Source organism: Silene latifolia, chromosome 10, assembly GCF_048544455.1.
Source record: "Silene latifolia isolate original U9 population chromosome 10, ASM4854445v1, whole genome shotgun sequence".
In the NCBI taxonomy this organism is placed as follows: Eukaryota; Viridiplantae; Streptophyta; class Magnoliopsida; order Caryophyllales; family Caryophyllaceae; genus Silene; species Silene latifolia.
This window is the reverse complement of record NC_133535.1, coordinates 32,673,544-32,697,701: the sequence shown is the minus strand read 5'-3', so window position 1 is coordinate 32,697,701 and position 24,158 is coordinate 32,673,544. Positions and strand designations below refer to the sequence as shown.

Sequence of the window (24,158 nt, the reverse complement as noted above, 5' to 3'; positions counted from 1 at the left end):
CAAGGGTAAGTTCTACGTACCGTTTTTATAGCATTTAGTTGATGTTGGTTAAACCCTAATTTAGGGATTTGGGAGTTTTTATGTTTTATATGGCTAAGTCGTAATTGTATGAATATATGTATAGGAGGAGGATTTGTAGAGGAGAGATTTTGAGACAGCTGCTAGATCGTCTGATTTGTGATTGCATTCCAGGTAGGGTTTCCCTACTCAGTATTAATTACATGATGTGATTGGTGGTTTCATTGTGATTGTTGTTAAAGTATATTGTTGGTGGTTGTGATGGTTGTTGTCTATTATCGTTGATTGTTGTTGTTGTTGTATCTGTCTGTGATCTTTGGGGTGCGTCCCTGGCTAAGTGAAGTCACTTGCGGGAGTGGCTTCACGCCCTTGATTCGCCTTCGGTAGAACCCTCCACATAAGGGATGTGCACATTAATGAACATGGGTTTATCGCTCAATGGAGATGAGCGGGGCTTAGGTGGGAACGGCTGCGGTCCCCCACTGGCGGCGTGGAGTATCTGTTGCGATGGGGACTCTGGCAGGACTACACACTTTAGTGTATAGTCAGTTATGAGGAGATTGATTATGGAGCTTGGGGTTTGATGTGACGATTGAGTTGTTTGGCATTTGTCTTATTGTGATTGTATTGTGTAACTAGTACTGACCTCGTTGTTTGTTTTGTAAAACTATGGTGATCCATTCGGGGATGGTGAGCAGTTGTTGAGCAGGTTTGATATGACGCTTTTGGGCTAGCCGGGATGAGTTATCACTTGGAATTAGAAGAGTCTTCCGCTATGTCAGACGATGTCCTTAGTATTCAGTTTTGGCTAGTAGACATTTGGTTTTGGAACTTGTATTTGATTTATTAGTTTGGCTTTGAACATGTAAACATTTAAATTATATTTACTTTTAAAGTACGTTTCGTTATTGTCTTATGATATTCATTGCCTCGGGTAACCGAGATGGTGATGTTCCTATACCTGAGTGGTCCTGGTAAGGCACTTGGAGTATGGAGGTGTCACAAAGTGGTATCAGAGTGACGATCCTGAAACCTGTAAACAATGAATCTAATGAACATAGGGAGTCAAATTAAAATGAACCCGGGGTAGAACTTGTAGGAGCTAATGCAAAGGCTTGGGAGTCGTCCTAAAGTCGCGAACTTGCCCTGCAATTTTGAACCGGTCACATGGGGTACGTGTCGGGATCGTATGTGTTGTCTTCTAGTTTGTGTATGTGTATAGTAGCATGTGTTGTGAATTGATGGATGTTGAATGTGGAGGATTGGAGGTATGGAATAGAGGTTGAAAGATATGTGATGTATATGTTGAATTGGATGAAAAGCATGTTGTTTGTTTATAATGTGGCGTATTAGTGATATGAAGTAAATTGTTTATTGAGTATATAAAGAGTTGTGTATATATGCATGCATAGTTGTTGTTGTTATGTTGAGAGTATAGAAGTTGTATATAATGTTGGGAAAGTAAAATGAGCATGCGGGTAGTTATACGAGTCTGCATTACTCGATCAAGTGGGGGGCACTCGATCGAGTAGGTGAGGTGCTCGATCGAGTGGGTCTGACTCGATCGAGTAGGGAGTTTAGTGTTTTTCTGGGCAGAAACGTGTTTTTGGGTACTCGATCGAGTAAGTAGGGGCACTCGATCGAGTAGGGTCCGCTCGATCGAGTGGCTTGTCAGCTCGGTCGAGTGTGTTTTTGAGCAGAGGTCTGATCAGGTTCTGGAGTCGAGGCACTTGATCGAGTAGGTTGGGCACTCGATCGAGTGGGTGTTGGACTGTTGGTACTCGATCGAGTGGGTTCTGTACAGGTCGTATGCGTGTTTTGGGTTATAGTATGCGTGTTTATGTCTACCTTTTCTTATATAGTTACAAGATGCCACCAAAGAAAGCCGCCTTGTATGCTAGAGCTGAGAGCATGAACATTGATGATATAGTAAAGATGTTGGAGCACCAAGATGCTCTTACGAAAGCGTTGAAGAGAGTGGGAAAGGATAAGGAGGTTGATCACTCCAAGATCAGCATCCATATAGCAAGGTTCGACCCGAAAGAGTATAAGGGAACTGGGGAGCCAATTCTTCTGGATAATTGGCACAGGGAAATGGATAATATCCTGGAGTTGGTGCACTTCCCGAATGGGTTGAAAGTGGAACAAGCTGCGTTCTACTTGAGGGAAGCGGCAGGTGAGTGGTGGGATAAGGTCAAGGTGAGTGCTAGGGAGATGTATATGAAGCAGGGACTACCTGCAATATCTTGGGATGAGTTCAGGAGAGCCATGAGACGTGCGTTTGTGCCGGAACATGTGAGGAGTAAGCTGAGGGAGGAGTTCGATGAGTTTAAGATGGCATATGATATGACGATGGCTGAGTACTACCGTAAGTTTAATGAGAAGTCCAAATACGCTGAGGATATGGGGCTGAGTGAGGAGAACCTAGCTTTGAGGTTTGAAAAGCCCAAGATTATGGAGAAGCTACCGAAGAGAGTTCTTACAGATGTTAAGGAAGTCTATGAGAGAGTTGGGAGGGCTGAGAGGTTGGTGGAGATGACCAGGGAGAGCGGTGCTGAGAAGAGGAAGGCTGAGAGCGCGGGTGGTGGTCAATCCAACTATAAGAAGGGTAACCACAGTCAGGCGAGAGCATATTCATCTGGCTCGGGGTTTAGTGATGGGGCTTCCTATGGGCGTGACCGTGGGAGTGGTAGCAGTAGCTGGGGGATAACCTGTTTTAACTGTGGCGGTGTGGGCCACAAGAGACATGAGTGCACCAGTGCGGTGAGTAGGGGTTTCCAAAGGCCGGTGCAGGGAAGCTTTTCACAGGGTCCTGCACAGAGTTATGCGAGCAACAGATCGGCTGGGTCATGGAACAACAGGGGAGGTCAGAACAACAACGGTGGAGGTAACCGCAATGGCGGTAATTCTTATCAGAAACCAGCTACGAACACCAACAACAACCAGGGATCGGGTGCTAAGCCGACTACCTCAGCTAGTATTGTCCAGGGAGGTGGGCAGAAGACCAGTGGCAAGAATAAAAATGAAATGCGTATTTTTCCCGTTTTAAATCCACACTCTAAACTGACTTATGCTAGTACGTAAAATTAGTTATAAACTTTTACTGAAGTAATACAACAATAATACTTTTCGTCTTTAAATAACTATATTTCAATGCAAACAACATCATTTGTGGATTTGAAGTTGCTTTTAGTCGGCGATAAACGTTATGAGAAGTGTACTTCTACAATTCATTTAGGTTGTTTCACGACTATTATTTAAATTTTTTTTATTGTTTTATCTAACTAATATTTTTATTGACTTCAATTTGTAAAAATTTAACTAAATCTTAAAAAGTTTTAAAAAATTATTAAAAAAAAAGTAGAGCAGTCGAATAATCTTAATTTTTTTGGTTATTTTTAAAATATGAATTTAACAAATCGTAGATACAAATTTTGAGGCGCTTAAATAGTTGCACTGTAACAAACAATTTTTTTTTACATAAAAAAAATTTAACATCTAACCAATATGATATTAGCGTTAAAAACTATAAGTAAATAATATTAAATAACATTTCTCAGCACATACTGACCTTAAAAAGTCTTTAGAGATTTCAAACTAAACTCTGCTCCGTTTCTGATTTGAAAATTTCAGCTGCAATTTTAAAAGTAATATGTATTTGTTAATATCTTACAATACAAACAGATGTACACGTTAAAATAAAACGATTCAATTCTCAACAGTTAATATATTAATCTAAAATTACATACACGCTAAATGATTAAATGCAATTACCTGCAAACTGCACTTGAAAATTAGATAAACGTATTGCGATTTAAGCTTGATGTAAAGCGTAGAAAAAGAATGTATAAGCAGAATTTTTTTCCTTTTCATGTGCTTTCTTGATAAAGAAAAATGAAGTGTAGTTACTCATGTATTTATAGAAAACATAGGTGCATTCTTCAAATAAAAATATTTATTTTGTGACTACCTTAAAAATAATGGCATACGCATATCTTTCTGAATAATGGCCGAAATGCATGAAGAGTATAAGAAAGGAAAACATGCATGGTAGTACAACTGTCCAAAAGATATGTATGTGCAGCTTAAAAATCAGAAAACTTCAATGCAAACTTATCACCTTATCAATGCAAGAAGCAAACATTGCAGAAAAAGACAATAGTTGTAGGCCACTCACAATTCATAAATTAGTTGTAAGACACTCACAATTCATAAATTAGTAAAAAATATCTGAATAATAAATGGAGTGTTGCTAGTAGTCTTTTTTTTTTTTATGCAAGATGATGTGCATAGTAGTAGTTATTTTTAAGTGTGTCAACTATGGAGCTTGTGTTTGTGTACTCCGTTTTGATAATTTCTTTCAGTGCGTCTTGCTTCAGACGGTTGTTTTCCGTCTTAAATAAGATGGATAACATGTTGGCATTCTAGAATAAAAAAAAAATATTCTATGGCAACATATTTACAGTCTTTTTCACTTCATTTTCAGGTTAAAAATTGACATCTCTAGTTAAAACATTCTCTAGATTCAATGGTTACATTTTTTTTAAAAAAAGGACAATATTTGTATCCGTCTTATTTCAGACGGGAAAACAGTCCGTATTAAATTACAATTTGCAAATTTCTTTACCTTTTCTTTATGGGTTTATCATTTCTGTACGTTAATTACTAATGAACTGATTTAATTTTTAGGGTTAGGGTCCATAAATCTTTATACTCAAAGTAAGTACAAAGAATAATTTAAACGAAGCACACACATTTTATTTGATAGATTTAGTGTTATTTATTTCTTCAATAAGTCTCTATTGTGACAGATATATCAGTCACAAGTTTGTGACGGGTGAAGTACTACACATCGCAAAATTTCGACAGATATGTCCTACAAGAAAACAAAATTTTTTGTATGAAGATTTAGATGTAGTAAAGAAAATGAAGTATAGCATTAAACATATAACAATGATTATTATCGTCCTAATCCATGTGTTAAAGCGAATGCAAGTAAACCTATCATTTGCGAAGTTGCCATATTGAATTTGTCAACGTTGCCTTGTGAGCACTCCAGTGGCACGACAAAATCTTTGTAGCATAAAATCAAATTGACAACCCAAACTAATCTCCTTTGAGTGATTTCTTGTGTACCATTACCAATTCCAAATTCATGGTCTCTAGACCAAACCTATACTCATAAAGCAATTATACCATTTTATCTTCGATGCAATCTTGAGTACTTTGTATATGTAAAATTTTGAGTAATCTCAAACTATATGTAAAATGGACCCAAAAAAAGAAAGAAATGGCATTTAATTTTTCGTTGTGGCAAATCATCAAACACTAGTTAAACATATTTGTAAAACAAATAACGAAAAAAAAAACAATAAGTACTAAAACACTAAAACTCATACAAACTTATAAGCACGATGTTCTCTAATACGAAAAAAACTCTACCTGAAAAAAAAATTAAGGAAATAAATTTTGATCACCTCACCTAATGTTTATCTTTTTTTGTTCGATTCAGCAGCTAAATGAATATCGGCAAGCCGTCAAAACTAAAAGAAACCAAATAAGCAATCCGGATTGTATAGCTATTGAATTTGAATAATATTGAAAATAAACAGACAAAGTAAACTATCAACTAAAATGATAGAAACATAGAAAACGAAAAAAAATAAAAGTAATGAAATGGGAAGTACAAATAATTGGAATAGATAAATTAAATAATATGGTCTCAATTAAATAATATGGTAACACAACAAACACCTTTTTATTGAAAATTGAAGCTTCGTAAAGGGAAGTAGAACACTCTAAACCAACCACAACCTCTTCATTAACGTCATCATCCAAGCGTTATGCTCTAAAAAAAACCATTAAAAATAACTTCGACGACGATTATATCTCCCAAATCACCCCCAAATAATCCCCCTAAATACTAATTAGGGTTTTGTAATTATTTATTTATGTTCAGTAAGTTGATTTATTGAATTTGTGTGTTGTTTTGGATGTGAACAGACGATTGGTCGACAATTGCGGTGTCGTTGTCGAATAATGCGGTGAAATTATATTCGCCAGTAGAAAGCATATAAAAAAATGAAGAATGGCAAACATGTAAATTATGACGTCACACAAGGACTAAAGCACACTCAAATAAGTGTCAGAGTACCATCCTCTTTTATAATAAGTTATAGAAAATAATTAAACAAGATGAGACTTTAGATTCCAATTCAGATTCAGATTACAATTCATCTTCATCGGCTTTTTATAATCCAGCTTCTTATTCATCTTCGTCGCCTTCTTCTTCTAAAGCACGCTCAACAAATCGGGAAGGGAGTATATTAATTTGGCTATTATATTAACCAATCTCAATCATGTCATTAAAGAAATCAATTATATTGAAAATTGGCAGTTATTTAAGTAAACAAGATGAAAACAAATAAAAGATAAAAAGTTGGCTATATTTGAGTTTCAGCTCAATACAATAACAGAAGTTATTCATTAAAATAACTGAGTTTCTACATCAAAATAATTATACATACCAGAGAACATTATTCTCAATAAACAAGTTATTTTATTACAGTAACGTAGTTATTTCTATCATACAACATCAGCTATTCTATTATACGACACTTCAATTATTCCATTGAGCAGCAATATCCTTGTTCAACGTCATTCACCTACAAATTACCAAAATATAATGAAATCTTATCAGAATTTGCTGTAATCAACAAATTTTCTGTTGATTTTGTTCTTTACTAATGTTATTAATCATGAAATCGTAAAAAGACATAAACTAATGAGTATTTGTTATTCTCATCATGCTTTTGCTCAAAATCATGGAAAAAAAACACAAAAATCGGATTAGTATTTGTATTTTTGTCTCGAATAGCTACAAAATCACTGAAGTTATTTGATTATCAGTTACGAAATCATAAATGACTAGGTTTGGTGCCCGGCTACGCCCGGGCTACCTTTATTTAACATTTAAATTTTATTTTCTATGAAATATGATTTCTCTAAATTTGGTTAACACATACATTTACAATTTATATATTAAAATTATGATGAGAGGCAAAATTAATCAACAAATTATGAGACACGTTCACCTCTCCCGCTGTTAATATTATTACTTTCACTACATCCCCTGTCAATACTATTACGTTCACTACTTCTTCGGTTACTGTTGTTTGTTTTACCATTCCTGCTATTTTTACGGTTAACCCGTTAGTTTTGTAAAGCTCGTATATTTAAATAAATTAATATTTTCTTAAAATAGAATTGTTAGTTAATTTTTCATACTCTTTCCGTTGTTCCTACTGTTACTTTCATTAAATGTGTTGTGACTACTATTACTTTCACTTCTCCCGCCGTCATTATTTTTTCTATCACTACTCCCGCATTTATTATTGTTAATTTCACTACTCCCGTTGCTGCTAGTATGACTTTAACTACTCCCGTTGCTATATATTATTGTTGCTTTTACTACTCACAAGGAAGGTTACTATCATAATAGTTGATTATCTAATTTTATTAGAGTTATATATTTAAATAAATCTGAAATATTAAATTAGAATATTATGTAAGAGCAATCATTATTATTTACTAATTAAATTATAAATCTAATGAATTATGGAATATTATATTTTTTGGAAATCTGAATTGATTTACTTACCTTTAAATAGTTTCCAAAATATAACATATACTTATATTATATTTATGTATGTTAAATAATTAACATATTTATACTAATTAATACCATAAGTGGGACCCGTTTATTTAAGGAAACTCGCCATAATCTAATATTCTCTAAATTTATACTTTTAACCAAAACTATATAATATTTACATTGAAGTCCCTTGTTCAGGTCCATCACACGGCGCTAGCGATTTAAAACTATATAGTATAATTAATGTGTATAGATTTATTTAATTACATGAAAGTCCCTTGGTTTCTGGAATTAATATATAGTATTGATATTCATACCTTCGTTCTGATTTGAAGAGAGGGTTTTCGGAAATTTGGGTATTAATTGAAGAAAAAAAATGATAGTTTCAATTGAATTAATCAAAATTGTGAATGAATTTTGTGTAAAATTATGGATTTTACAAAAAAACAAAATGAAGAATCGGTGAATTTGTTGATCAAAATAGAAGATTTTTGTGCGATTTTGATCGTAACAGAGTAGTGGTATATTTGTTCAAAAGGTGTGGGGGAGAGAGAGAGAGAGAGAGAGAGAGAGAGAGAGAGAGAGAGAGAGAGAGAGAGAGAGAGATTAGTTTTGGTTTGACGCGAGTAAATGAAGTATTGGTTTGTGAGGTCAATTGTTTATACGCGGGGGTAACACTCTCTCTCTCTCTCTCTCTCTCTCTCTCTCTATATATATATATATATATATATATATATATATATATATATATATATATGGCACGTATCAACACCGCCTTAAATACAAATATTAATTACAGCTAAACATAATAAATGTTGTATAAATTTTAGCAAAATATTAATTATAGTTAATAAATTTTATTATAAAATTACATTAAATAATTACGGTGATTTGATTCTAAATTTATAAAAAACTTATTTTGATAAAAATTCTAAAATGTAAATAATTACGCTCATTGCGAAAAATGCTTCAAATTGATATAATTTTCATTATATTTATTAAAATATTTTGTTTTGTAGAGATGATTGAAGTAAGTGTCTCATAATGCTTTATATTTGTGTAAAAAGACATTTTGAGAAAGTTATAAAACTTAGACCATTAAATTCTAAGAAAAATATATTTGAAAAAATTATTATATTTCTTAAAAACACAATTTAAAAAAACTACTAAGAGATAAGTTTTTTATGTGGGAATGAAAAAAAATTATATTGCGAAAAACTGAATAGATATGAGATTTTGATAGGTTTAAATAATGTGATAACGAGTATGTGTACGAGTATGTATGTACATAGTGATCACGACTCGCGAGTGCATTTGAATAATCAAAACAAAAGTAATAATTATTAAATAATATAATATTATAAACGACATGAAAAAGTAGACAAAAAACGTTACATTTTTTTTAATATCTTCAATTAAAATATGCATACATCAAGTATAAATATTGATTATAACTAGCTTAATATTACTTTTAGTTAAATATTTTATTTTATATGTTATCTTTTAAATACTTTGAAGTTAAATCTCAAAACATATTATTTGTGAAAGTTCAACCTATTTTATTTTTATTTATATTTAAACTCTTAAACATCATTTATATATAGTTGTTTAAAAATACAAAAGGTGCAGTTCTAATAGATTTTTGACAGATAACACATGCAATACACAATCAAAACATTTGAATAAGTTGAGTTTGAACTCTATACGTTTGATACATAAATAACACACGTTATACATAAAAATTTAAAAATTACATAACATAATATTCACATCATTTTGAACAAATATTAATTGATTTGAAACATAACATATCGTGAAATGATATAATTTGAGAACTTAATGTTAATTGTTACATTATTTGAATAAATAAGTAGTTTTGTGTGATGAGGTGATTAAAATAAGATAAAGTATGTGTATTGTAGGTATTATTACGGGGTGAAAGAGGGAAGATATTGTGAATTTATAAAAAAGGAAAGAGGGGAAATTATTTAGAATAGGAGGGAGTATGATATTTGATCAGTCACAAAATAATTTATAAAACGTTGGTCATTAATTAATTATCACTTAATAGTTTTAATTAAATTGTATGTATTTTATTTTAAAACATTGAAGTTAAATCTTAAAAAAAATTGAGATTTTTTCTATAAGTAAAAATATTAAAGTTCATACATAAATTATGTTATTTTTCTTCAATTATAATAATAAAATTTTAAAACAGGTCGTGCGAAGCGCGGGATACTACCTAGTATATATATAAAACTGGGTTGAAACGTTGCGAATGCGCCGGTGTGGAGTTTCAACCTTACTTACAATCATTAACTACAGCTGATCATTAAATACGAACGTAATAAATGCAGCATAAATCTCAGCAAAGTATTAATTAAAATTTAATAAATGTTATCATAAAATTACATCAAATAATTACGTGGTTTGATTCTAAATTTATGTTTGATCCATAATATCACGCGGTATACATAAAAAATTGAAAGATGCCTAAAATTATATTCATATTATTTTGAACATATATTAACTAATTTGGAGATAAATCTAATTTAAGAACTCAATGTTGATTGTTACATTATTCGAATACATTTTATTTTAATTAATATGATATTTGATTAGTTACAAAATTATTTATAAAAAGTTGATCATGCATAACTAATTATCACTTAAGAGTTACTCTGTATAAGTAAAAGGAAATATTAAAAATAACCACCATGTATTTGCGTTTTTTTACAAATTACCACCACGTATTTACATTTTTACAAATAACCCCCGAACTTCAACGTATACTCCCAATCACCACCGTATTTTAACCCCGAGCATTATTTTTCTTAATTTCCGATTTGTTAAGTGACGATTTACGCGAAATACCAAGATTACCCTAATTAACTTATACTAACCAATTCATTAACCAAATAACTAATTACAACAATGAACAACCTAATTCTAAATCCCAAACTTGTTCTCTCTTCTCCCCAATTCAATCCATTCATTCCATTTCCAGATTCTCCCTCACAAGCTCATATATTCTCACCCTCCATTTTCATCCTCCAACCACCATTAATTCCCGGGAATACCAATGTCTTCGTGGTGGAATAGAAGTATTTCACAAGATGTTAATTGCCATGTGCCTCTCTTTGACTCAACTGCATCTCATGGTTAACATAACAACATTAAACCTGTCAATTTCAACTTTCCGCTGTTTACGGCCTCGCAAAACTGCTTTTGCAAAACATGTCCATTAATCCTCAGATTATAAATAAATTTGGTTTTAACTGATGGGTAGATGAGTTTGTCTCTCTCTCTTTTTACCAAGTGAAACCGTCCTTGAGAGATTAGCTCAATCAAGATGATGTTGGATTGAATGGTGTTTTGGGTGGGACTGTGTTTATTGTTGTGGGAGTTGTTGCCTTAAGTGTAACTGATAAAAGAGTTCAAATTGATAAGAAATGCTTCATTAGGGACCTTGCTTTCCTTTTAATACCTGTTTAGATCCAACCCAAGCGGGTCCTGCTTCACTTCTTCACTTAAGTTCTTGCTCTTAATTAATATTCATGTGCTCAGTTTCGGGCCGCATGGTGGCGTGAATGGTGATGTAAAACGATGGGTAAATAGATGAGATGCAATTGTGGTACAAGGTGAGCTTGAGATTGGAGTCCCGAACTCGAATTCGGTGTGAAGCTTGTATTAATGGTGGTTGGAGGATGTGAATGGAGGATGAGAATGGATGAGCTTCTGAGGGAGAATTTGGAAATAGAATGAATGAATTGGATTGAGGAAAAGAGAGAACAAATTTGGGATTTAGGATTAGGTTGTTCATTGTTGTAATTGAATGAATCCACAAGTTATTTTGGTATTTTGTGTAAATCGTCACTTAACAAGTCGGAAATTAAGAAAAATAATGCTCGGGGTTAAAATACGGTGGTGATTGGGGAGTATACGTTGAAGTTCGGGGGTTATTTGTAAAAATGCAAATACGTGATGGTAATTTGTAAAAAAACGCAAATACATGATGATTATTTGTAATTTTTCCTAATTAAAATTGTATGTATTTATTTTAATACATAAAAAAAATAAGATTTAAGAAAGATTAATTTATTTTATTTATAAACAAAAATATTAAATGTCATATATAAATTATACTCCCTCCTATTTTCTAAGATCTTTCACATTTCCTAAAACGGCAAATTCACAAAGATCTTCCACTTTCCTTATTTGTCTATTATTTATGGTTATAACAACTTATCAGCCCCACATTCTCTCTCTTACTTTCATTTACATCCACATATCATCATACCACTAAATTAACAAATGTTGAAGAACATAGAAAATATGAGGGACTATTATTTTTTTTAATTATAATAATAAAAGTTTTAATCAGGCCGCGCGAAATACTAGCTAGTGTAAAAGTAATTCGGTAGAATTAATTTGTAAAAACTATGTCCGGATGCCGGGCCTTAAAAAACTAGTAGAGCAAAAGATGATAATAGCATAAGTGTGAAATCAAAGCCGTGTGTGTTGAACACCGGAAATCAGACCGAAAATCCCTCTTCCTCAGCCTGTCTGTCTCTCTGTCGCTCGCATCCATTAACCGAAACCTGAATTCCACGTAATTACTGTATATCACAACCCCGACCCCCCCTCCTTGTTTCCGCCGGAATGTTTCGCAAACCCTAATTTCAAATGCATCTCAGGTAATTGGAACTGAAATCGCGTCTATCTTTGAATTCCGGAGAAAATGGAGGCGGAATTAGGGCAGCAGACGGTGGCTTTATCGACGCTGGTGAGCCGTACGGCGGAGGAATCCTTTCTATCTCTTAAAGAATTGGTTGATAAATCAAAGTCGTCGGATTTGTCTGATTCTGAGAAGAAGATTCATCTTCTTAAGTATATTGTTAAGACTCAGCAGCGTATGCTTCGCCTTAATGTCCTCGCTAAGTGGTGTAAACAGGTTCTTACTCTTTTGCATCCAATTCAATTCAATTCAATTCGGTTCGACTTCTGTTTCGATCAATTATATTCAATTCAATGCTAAGGTTATTATAGTTAGTGTGGACATTAGGTTCAACGGTTTAATTTTAGTAACTTTTATTTTGACGGAATTTATGCATTCAATTGATGATGATGTGGTGGGTATGTTCAGCTGGAACTGTAGTTTTAGCCAGCATATGGTTGGGTTAGTTTTAGAGATTCTTTATAAACGGGGCAAAGTTTTGTTGACTTACTAGTTGGAACTTGGAAGTGACTTAGGGCAGATGTATTAGCGAGAAAGGAGCCCTTGTGGTTTATCGCGGATTTTTCGAATTTGGTTGGGTGTAATCTAGTTGAATTAGTTGTTTCTTCCCAACCGCGAAGTCATGTATATCGAACATGACATATATTTGTAAGAAAACCGGTTAAAAAGCGATAAAACCTAATACAGAATACAGAAAACTATATATTTTTGAATTGGTAAATGTTTCAACTATGAATTCTTGGAAATCTTAGTTCTGATAAGAGCGAGCCCGACTCTTCTAATTCTTTGTTTTCTGGCTGTACGTACTCTTTGGTCTCAGAGTGTAACCGTGTAGGTTCTTTTTGCCAAACCCTGATAGATACAATGTGTTTGTCAAATTAATTGATCCGTCAATTGCTTAAATTCTCAAGCTTAAGTCAAACAAAAGCTTATGTCCTTGTCTTTTGATTCACAGCAAAAACATTTAAGCTATGATCTGAGGTGTCTTTTAATGCAATAAAATCTAATAACATTTTGCGTTTTTGTCTTTTGTGACGGATTGTATATAGGAGATGAGATGGTCACAGTCCAATGTGTTTTTTTTTTTTTTTTTTTTTTTTTAAATTTATTGCTTCTTATCGGATCTACTTTTGTGTGCTTTGGTTGTGTAGGTTCCATTGATACAATATTGTCAACAGCTTACATCCACTCTATCAAGTCATGATACATGCTTCACACAGACAGCAGATTCACTGTTTTTTATGCATGAGGGTTTGCAGCAAGCACGTGCACCTATTTATGATGTGCCATCTGCAATTGAAGTCCTTCTAACAGGATCTTATGAGCGTTTACCCAAATGTGTAGAAAATGTGGGCATGCAGAGTTCCTTGAATGAAAATAAACAGAAGCCTGCTTTGAGAAAGTTAGAAATTCTTGTAAGATCAAAATTACTTGAGATTTTTCTACCAAAGGAGATATCTGAAGTTAAAGTTTCAGATGGCACAGCTCTTCTACGTGTGGATGGGGAGTTTCAGGTGCTGGTTACCCTTGGTTATAGAGGTCACCTCCACTTATGGAGAATATTGCACATGGAGCTTCTTGTTGGTGAGAGAAGTGGGGCCGTTAAGCTCGAAGAGTCAAGACGATTTGCCTTGGGAGATGACTTGGAGCGTAGGATGGCTGCGGCAGTTGAACAACAAAATAATCCATTTTTGACTTTGTACTCAGTTTTACATGAGTTGTGTGTTGCGCTTATCATGGATACTGTTATTAGACAGGTTCATGAACTTCGGCTAGGAAGATGGAAAGACGCCATTAAATTTGAACTGATTTCTGATGGAGCACAAGGAGGAAGTGCTTCTTCCATGCAAATAAACCAAGATGGAGAATATGAAACATCTGGTCACCGTACGCCAGGAGTGAAAATTGTTTACTGGTTGGACAATGATAAGAACCCAGGTGGATCTGAAGCAGGATCATGTCCATTCATCAAGATTGAACCTGGGGCTAACCTGCAAATCAAGTGTGTTCATAGCACCTTTGTGATCGACCCATCAACAGGGAAAGAAGCAGAGTTTGACCTGGATCAGAGTTCTATTGATGTAGAGAAGTTGCTTTTGAAAGCCATACGTTGCATTAGATACACTCGTTTACTGGAAATTAATAAAGAACTTACTGAAAATGGGCAGTTCTCTCCAGATGCTGGTGATGTTCACCTTAGCTGTGACATGTATGAAACTGTTATGGAGTTTAAAAAGGTTAGTGCACTGTGTTATATCTCTTCTGTCTTTGTGGGATTTATTGCTCGTCTATACAAGTATTCTGTCATTATAGACTTTGTAGAATGTAACCAGAGCTTTGGGGTTTCTATATGTGACTGCAAATTCGTTTTTTAGCCGACGAACATAAGATGTATGATTTATATTTTTCCTCTTAGTTCACCTCCATTTTTCTGGTTTGTACGTTTCATACTTCCATGGCATCTTGTTGACGATTTGGGTAATTATGAGCTTCACTGGCGATGGTGACTGTTATTTTAAAACTCCATCTCTCAGACCTGGCCTTAGATTTATTTGCATCTCAAAGCATAAAAGTCCAGGAATTCTTATTGAATAGGGCCCTGTACATAGGAACGACTGATTTTATATAGTTGTTGAACCTTTTTTTAGCCGTGTATATTACTAAACATGCTTGTGGTATTGTCCATCGCTCTTGAGTCTTGATTGTGGCTCTGTTTGTTCATTGTTGTGTATGCGTGTGTGTATTCTTAGTACATACTCAGCATTCTTTAGAGGCCTGTCTCTTTGAATCCTAACCTTCAATTAATGCTGTCTTCTGGGGGAAGCCATTTTTATGATTGAATGCTTCACTGATACATCATTGCATACTTTCCAATGTTATCCTAAGTTCTTTTTGTGTTTATTTATCTGCTGTGGGGTGGTCCAGAAATGCAGGTATTGAATACACTGTAACATCTATTTATGGACTTTCTTTTTCTACAGAAAGACGCCAGGGAGGTTTCAAGAAAATCTGATGGACAAGAAGTACTTTATGTGCGAGCATACGGTTCGGCATTCTTTATTCTTGGAATAAATATAAGGTTTCTTTCTGATTTTCTCTATGCAAATGGTGGATGCATTGAATTATGCTGTTGTCATTAAGAGTGGGATCTCGACTACTTTTTATAGCTTGAGCCTTTTGGAATTTGTTCTAGATGCTTCCTGAATTACAATGCATTGTTTATGGCTGTTTGAATTTCAGTTATCTATGAATCGTTTTAAAAACTTGCTAGTCTCTAGTGCAGCCTATATTTGAGAGTTGTGCGGAAGGTATGGAAGATTTGTTAGGAATAGAGGTTGGCCTGTTTTCTTGGCTGTTAAGACATTAGCCTTGATGAGAATTGTTGAAGAATGATAGTGTTAAGACTTACCCTGCCTATGTATATTTTTGGCAAAATACTTGGTTTACTTTTAAGGCATTCGGGATCCTTAATTCTATTTCGGTTTTCAAAATCGTTTTAATCTTTTCTCTCGATTTAAATTTTAAGTTTTTATAAAAGAAATCCGGAATTCGATTTTAAAACCTCAAGTTTACCTTGACTTTCCATTACATTTTCGCTCTCCCTTTTGTTTTTCATTTTCCCTTTTCTATTCGCATTTTGAGGTGTGCGTTCACCCATGGACGGTTCTAAAGGATGATTCATGTCAGCCGACCCCAAATCATTTTGGGATTAAGGTTTTGATGTTGTTGTTGTTGTTGTAATATCACTGAGAATCTTCATCCTGGTCAACATTACTTACTGTGTCTTGAAATGGATATGTCACTTGCTTTGAGAGTTCTCGATAGTAGTCTAGTTTTGTATGAATAGCCATTTGTTCAAGGCGATGAAATTTGCGTGGGGTGCCAGTCTAGGTTGTACTAGAATGCTCTAGGTTGTGCGAGACTAAGAGGTTAAAATTTTTGGCATCTTTGACCAGGAGCTGACTACCCACTCACTTTTTTTTTATACTAGTTAATGACACTACATTTCTGCTCTTGATTTGAAGCATATAACTAATGTTCAAAATTTGCTGGACTTTGTACACCAATGTGTTTGAATTTGATACAACTTTTGGGCACAATTTTACTTTGGGTCATGTGGAAATAGAATATGTGTTTTAGACATGAGGGTAAAATGACCATTTCCCCTTACCCTTTCATATGTTGGCGCCTTTCAAGCAGTGGGGTGATGTTTTGGTTATGTGTTCAAATTTGGTTGACCTCAGTGGTTTAGTTAAATAATAAAATCCTTTTCTTTGAAAGTAGGGGAAAGTAGACTGTTTATACTTTCCCTTTTGTTTTTCTCTGAAGTGTGTTCTCTTTCTTGAATGAGCAAGCATATTTGGGGTTATCCTTGTCATTTTTTTTTCATAAACTTTGTTATTTCACTGAGTTGGGTGCTGTCAGTATGATTCCTTTAATCTCGTATGGTAAGTAATTCCGAAGCAGTAGATATACATGTTTCGAAAATTTGACTACTTTCTGTTTAGCAATTAAAATTTTTTGAGTTATTTTTCCCTCACAGGAATGGACATTATCAACTACAGTCATCCAGAACTATTATTCCTCTGGCAGCAATGTCAGAATCTGAAGATGCTCTTAATCAGGGAACTCTATCTGCATCCGAAGTTTTTGCTAATTTGAGAATCAAATCTATTTTGCACTTGTTTGCATCTATCGGCACCTTTTTGGGCCTTCAGGTAATCCTAGTTGATTTTGTACGGTTAGATTTTAAGTTCTACTTCTAATCTTTGTAAAGATGGTCTGCTGCTTCTGCTTTCTATAGTCAATATGTATATGGGTACCTCAGAGACGAGAGACTCATATGGGTACCGTATAGGCGTATATACTCAGATCGAACTAACTTATGGTACGAACCGTACAAAATATACAAATACACATATTACTACCTCAGAGACACGTATGGCTACCCGATATACACAAATCAAATTGTGTTTCTGGACTCCTAATATGTGTATCTAGAGTCATATTTTATGTTTTTATGGATCCACCACCCAAACACAAACTCCGACTTCCCGCCACCACTACCCCATATCACTGCCACCTCACGCCAACGATTTCTCCGGTCAACAAGCGGCGGTGGCTTCTGCCACTACATAACTCCCATGCTTGAGTCTTTGCCTGTCACCGTTCCCACTGCCGCTGTCACACAGCGACCCCACAAGTACCCCTACGATGTAGGGGTTGGGTTGATGTGGTGGGTATGAAAGCAGTGGATTCTTGGTGAGGGTGGGGGTGAGCAGATGTAGTTCAGGTTGGAGGGTGGATACATATAATATCTCTTGATACACTTATGAGTACTTCAGATATACATATCGATATGTGCATCTGGAGTATTTATAAGTGTACCTGAAGTACTATTAGGTCATTTAGGTGTATCTGGGACTCTGGGTAGTCATATATTGTTTTTTTAATAACTATTTGGAAACTTTTTTTCCCAAGGCCTGGTCTTGATTTATGTGGCTTTCCATATGAGTGTCGGGAATGAGCTAGTGTACATGAGTACAATTGCTTCCTACTTGTCTAGGTCTGGATGATGTTCTCCTGTCCTCTTCTGCCGTGGTTTTGAATTTAACAATTAGTTCTGCCGATTTGTTATTTTCTGTAAGTCCTACATTTTTGGTCTGGTGTATCGTAGAATATAAGAATTCTCAAATTTTTTGTGGTTTGTGCTACAGGTTTATGAGAATGGCTTCTCTTCAGTCAAATTGCCCAAAAACATCTTAACTGGATCAAACTTTTTGTTAATGGGATTCCCAGACTGTGGCAGCTCCTACTTTTTGCTTATGCAATTAGACAAGAGCTTTAAATTTGTCTTCCAATTACTCGAGACTCAGCCTGAGCAATCAGAAACGTCTAAGACCTTTGACATTGTGCGCTGCAAGAAAATTGACGTTGACAACATGCTAATGCTTGAAGATGAAATGAATCTGAGTATCCTTGATTTGCGGAAGATGGCTGCCTTTTTACCTATAGTTAGGAGTCCTAATCAGGCCTCAAGCTTGCTTTCTGAGCTTACTCAAAAGGGGTTGGTATCTGTTACTGTTCCTCCGTCATGTTTTTCCTCTCTTATTGATGAAGTATTTGAGGTTGAGAAAGGAAGTCTGACACCAAAGCATGAGGGAAGTTTCCAGATGCCACATTTCAACCAAGCCCTCAAATTGCCTACTCATTATAATGATTCTTTATATTCCGCTACCATCATTAAAGGGTTAAGTCAGTCAACGTCTGTGAGTTCTCTTTCTGCTGTGCAAACGAATAGTGGTGCCCATAAAATGTCTGTTTCTAAGTCCGAGCAGGACCTTGCCTCACTCAGGTCACCACAATCAGTCGAAGTTACTCCTTTTAAGTCAATGGATGAAGATCATTTGAGGTTTATGAATGAATCTAATCTAGGTTTACCTGGTAGATCGTCCCAGTTTCTATCTCCCACTCGTTCTACTGGTCCTCATTCATTGATGTCAGGTGGTAACATTAGTGCATCTAGAAATTTCTCTAATGGCCGTGTTGGAGCTACTGGCGTTAATAGATCTGATTCATTGTCTGCCACTCCATGTAAGAATATCATCCTTGTTGCTCTTAATTCCTTATTTTTGGTGAAAGATTTGTTTTGTTGTTAAGGCGACGGCTATAAACGCTTCCCGTATTTTGTATTGCTGCAGGTCCAGTAACTATGTCTGATGATGATAGGAATCCTAGAAAGCGGAAAGTTTCAGATATGCTGAATTCATTACCATCACTTCGAGGTCTGTTAGCGGATGTAGAGGTTTCTAAAAAAAGAAAGTTATTAGTTGGCCAACCGTTAGCACTTTCAGCTGCTTCATCTAATAGTATGCGTAATGCGGAAAGACTCAGCTATGGTGATCTTTTGGCTGAAGCAAACAGGGGAAATGCACCTTCAGGTGTATATATATCAGCACTACTTCATGTTATCAGGCATTGTTCGCTTTGTATCAAACATGCTAGGCTAACTACTCAGATGGATGCCATGGACATTCCCTATTTTGAAGAAACAGGTCCTAGAGCTTCATTTTTACACATTTGGGTCAAAATCCCTTCTATTCAAGGAGATTCTTGGCCGTACATTTGCTTGCGTCTAGGTAAACCAGGAAAGTTGTGTTGGGATGTGAAGATTACTGACAAACATTTTAGAGATTTGTGGGATCTGCAGAAGGGAGAGAGCGATACGTCATGGGGAAGTGGTGTTCGCATTGCTAACACTTCTGACGTAGATTCTCACATCCGCTATGATTGTGAAGGCGTTACCTTAAGTTATCAGTCAGTTGAAGCTGATAGTATCAAGAAGCTTGTGGCAGACATTCATAGACTTTATAACGCTAGAATGTTTGCTCTTGGAATGCGGAAACTTCTAGGTGTTAAGACCAAAGATAAAATTGAAGAAAGTGTAAATTCTGAGGGTAAACCTGTTGATGGACCTCACAGATTATCAGAGCAAATGAGGAAGGCATTTCGAATTGAAGCTGTTGGACTCACGAGCGTATGGTTTAGCTTTGGTTCTGGTGTTCTAGCTCGTTTTGTTGTTGAGTGGGAATTTGATAGAGATGGATGCACCATGCATGTTACACCCGATCAGCTTTGGCCTCATACTAAGGTAGGTTGTTAAATTTATATGGCATTGGATGTTAAGTGATCATATTGTGGTGGTTCATTACTTTTTCTCCGTCTAGCTTGAGAGAATGCATCTTTTCATGTTTTGGGGGATCTTACAAGGATGTATTTATGATAGCTTTAGAAAACTGTAGCTCAAGTCATCGTGACTGTTTAGTTCTTTTCTTCTTATGTACTCTTTCTTAATAAGGTTCACATTTTATATTTAGGCCGTCTCACAATAAGGTTTGTTCTTTGCTTTGTTCCTTTTCTGGCAACCTTTGGACAGTTTCATCCTTTCGAAAACGTGATATTTACAAGGAAAAAAAACTCGTTTGTGCCCACTTGTATACCCTTGTTGTTATGTTACATGAAATGCAATTCATTTTGCTCCTCTCTCCCCTCTAACTTGTCCCCACTTGTGTACCCTTTTTTCTCTCTCTAATTCTTGTGCCAACAGGGGTGTGAACCTTAGTGGGAGATAGGATTATACAAAGAGGGGGTTCGTAATCACAATTTTAGGATGCGCTGATGACATGAAATCAGTGTGTAGTGATTATGATATTTTATTTCTGATAATATTGACGAAGCCTATATTTAGTTTCTAGCTATTGAACCGAGGAGGTTATTGTGTACCATGTATACACTGTTGTGGGTTTGCGCCCTGTTTGTTGATCTGATGAAACTAGTTAATGTAACATAAATTTTTGATGTTAGCTATATCTATTTGGTATTTATCCGGAAGAAGGAAAAAGATAGCATTGCTTAAACATATTTAAGGTCTTAGTTTTGTAAGTCGTTGAAGAAACATTTTTTTTACAAATAGATAACAATTATAGGTGTAATCAACCATTCGAACAGTTGTCAATTTGAGTGGAGTCTGAAGCTGTTGGGGTTGTGGCACAGAGGGGATGTATGTGGTTTCTGTATTTACTTAACGGTGGACGCCATATATCTCTTGTGCATATAATTAAAAATCGCAATTATATACGGAGTACTATGTATAGTGTTCTTGCTTTCTGAAATTTCCCTTGAGCTCCTAAAATGACAGGTACTATTTCATTTTGCAGTTTCTTGAGGACTTCATAAATGGAGGTGAAGTGGAATCTCTATTGGACTGCATCCGCCTTACAGCCGGACCTCTACATGCTCTAGCTGCAGCTACCAGACCAGCTCGGGCCGGTCAGACTGCAATTGTTCCAGGTGTCGGGTCTACATTGCCAGCTTTGTCTAGACAAGGAACCCATGTTTCAGGCCATGGAGTTCTTCCCAATGGTATTGCACCAAATATGGGTCCCGTCACTGCACCATCCACGTCAGCTGCAGCACCAGCTACTCTTGGTAATCATGCTGGTGCTATGCTAGCAGCTGCAGGACGCGGGAGTTCGGGCATAGTACCCAGTTCGTTATTGCCAATTGATGTTTCTGTCGTGCTAAGAGGCCCTTATTGGATAAGAGTTATTTACCGTAAGCATTTTGCAGTGGATATGCGGTGTTTTGCAGGAGATCAAGTATGGCTTCAGCCGGCCACACCACCAAAAGGCGGTCCTTCAGTTGGAGGGTCATTACCCTGTCCACAGTTCAGACCTTTCATCATGGAGCATGTTGCTCAGGAACTGAATGGTTTAGAGCCTAATTTTGTTGGCGGGCAGCAAACTGTCGGAGGGCCAATTTCAAACACTCCGGCTTCCAGTTCTGGTCCGAATGGAAGCAGAGTTAATATCTCAAGCAGTTCTGCAATGTCTAGGCCAGGAAGCCAGGTTTCTGGCTTGAACCGTGCTGGAAATTCCCTTTCTTCCCCACCTAACATGGCTGCTGGCCCAGGGTTAGCTTTAAGGAGATCTCCAGTTGGAGGTGTCCCGGCTCATGTAAGAGGAGAACTAAATACAGCTATAATTGGCCTAGGCGATGATGGTGGGTATGGTGGAGGATGGGTCCCACTTGTTGCGCTTAAAAAGGTGCTACGAGGTATCTTGAAATATCTAGGAGTTTTGTGGCTTTTTGCACAGCTACCTGATCTTTTGAAGGAGATCCTTGGTTCTATTCTTAAAGAAAATGAGGGTGCATTGTTGAATTTAGATCAGGAACAGCCAGCTTTGCGCTTTTTTGTGGGGTAAGATCTTTGAGTTTCTTTTTCAAAGGCTTTGCATTCTTTGTCTTTTAACGAATTCTACTTAAATTTTATTATTTGTTAGACTAATGTTTTTTTTTTATTATTATTATTATTATTATTATTATTATCAAGCTGTTCCAGAAATCATATATAGACTTGTTTATTGGCATTTGTTTTTTGTGATACTGCATTTTAGATGTAAGAAAAAAAGCAAATTTTGAGGATATTAATTTGAGTTCTGCCGCTGTGACAGGGGCTACGTGTTTGCAGTAAGTGTCCATAGAGTTCAGCTTATCTTGCAAGTTTTAAGTGTGAAACGTTTCCATCATCAACAGCAGCAGCAGCAGCAAAATGCCTCTAATGCCCCTGAAGAACTAACCCAATCTGAAATAAGCGAGATATGTGATTACTTCAGCAGACGTGTTGCATCTGAGCCATACGACGCTTCACGTGTGGCATCATTTATCACTCTTCTCACTTTGCCAATCTCAGTTTTAAGAGAATTTTTGAAACTAATAGCCTGGAAAAAAGTCATGTCCCAAGCACAAGGTGGAGATGTAGCACCTGCCCAGAAACCGCGTATAGAATTATGCCTTGAAAATCATGCTGGTTTAGTGGATGGAAACTCGGGAAATTTGTCGGGCACCAAAAGCAATATCCATTATGATCGGCCTCACAACTTGGTCGATTTTGCACTTACTGTTGTTCTTGATCCGGCCCACATCCCTCACATTAATACAGCTGGTGGTGCTGCTTGGTTACCATATTGCGTGTCGGTTAGGTTAAGATACTCATTTGGGGAAAACTCAAATGTTTCCTTTTTGGGAATGGAAGGAAGCCATGGCGGCCGAGCTTGTTGGTTGAGAGTTGACGATTGGGAAAAATGCAAACAAAGGGTGGCTCGTTCGGTCGAAGTACATGGATGTCCACCCGCCGATATTTCTCAAGGCAGGTTAAAATTAGTTGCTGATAATGTTCAAAGAGCTTTGCATTTGTGCCTTCAGGGCTTAAGAGATACTGTTGCTGGTCTTTCAGGAGCCTCTTGATTAGTAGTAGCTTTTTTTGTTTTTGTTTTTGTTTTTGTTTTTGTTTTAGCTCATGGGGGTCTTTTGTTCTGCTTATAGCTTATTGCTCTTCTGGACCTTTGGTGAGAGGGTGTATCATAATTTTGATGTATACTGTTTTTCTATTGTTTTGTTATTAAGGTGTTAGTTCCTCTGTATAGTTTAGTCAATGTACTGTATTCATTATGTAAATTACATGTTGAAAGTGTTGAGGGTTTCAATATGTGTAGGCAGTGGAGCTCTTAGGTGGTACATTGTTCCGAGGGACTTTTATGTGACGTAAGGCTATCTTTATCCCCAAACTCAAAAACAGATTTGAGTGAAAATTGTTACTTAGCACTTAGTATTTACCGTATTTTACAAATTATCACCTTGTATTTCGTTTATTACAAATAACCACCTACATTACACTAAATATATCCGCTCTCCCACCGTATCTCATTCTCGATCATCATTTAGCATAATTTCCGACTTGTTAAGTGAATATAAACTATGGAGTGAGTAGTGACCATAATGCCCTTAATTGTATTCACTCCAAACACTCATTACCATTTAATTAAAAGACAAACAAAATCAAACTTCTCAAACCCAAAAATACAATCCCAGTTAAAATTATATTTGGAAAATCAAAATCCAACAATCAAAATTAATTCAAGGATTTTTTTGTCAAACACAACCTTAAATTTTTTTTTTTTTGCGGAACACTACCTTTAAAAAAATTATTTGGAAAACACGACCTTTAAAAACCAAAAAGTTGGAAAACACTACTTTTTTGCCGGACTCCGTTAGCTTAATTCATTTCCGGTGTCATGATAGTTTGCACGTGCCAAGTATGTTTGACTTTTTTTTTGTTCTCCCTCATTACTATCTTATAACTGGTTGTATAAGAGCTATGTACAACCGTGTCAAAGTTATCAAGCTTTC

At 35.7% G+C, this 24,158-nt stretch overlaps 1 protein-coding gene across 1 annotated transcript; it reads left to right on the top strand.

Moving 5' to 3' along the window:
* The first annotated feature begins 12,127 nt into the window (after positions 1-12,127).
* LOC141605460 (mediator of RNA polymerase II transcription subunit 14) lies at positions 12,128-23,570 on the top strand. The gene is made up of 9 exons (XM_074424236.1): positions 12,128-12,284; positions 12,370-12,626; positions 13,562-14,647; positions 15,392-15,489; positions 16,954-17,128; positions 18,128-19,004; positions 19,112-20,061; positions 21,128-22,170; positions 22,424-23,570. The coding sequence occupies exons 2-9, from the start codon at positions 12,414-12,416 to the stop codon at positions 23,214-23,216; spliced, it is 5,235 nt and encodes a 1,744-aa protein (XP_074280337.1). The 5' UTR covers positions 12,128-12,284; positions 12,370-12,413; the 3' UTR covers positions 23,217-23,570.
* Positions 23,571-24,158: the final 588 nt, after the last annotated feature.

Excerpts from the sequence above, each read along its gene's own strand:
- LOC141605460 (XM_074424236.1), top strand. The coding sequence starts at position 12,414 with ATGGAGGCGGAATTAGGGCAGCAGACGGTGGCTTTATCGACGCTGGTG. Across the intron at positions 12,627-13,561 it reads TCGCTAAGTGGTGTAAACAG|GTTCCATTGATACAATATTG; the intron begins GTTCTTACTCTT and ends TTGGTTGTGTAG. Across the intron at positions 14,648-15,391 it reads CTGTTATGGAGTTTAAAAAG|AAAGACGCCAGGGAGGTTTC; the intron begins GTTAGTGCACTG and ends CTTTTTCTACAG.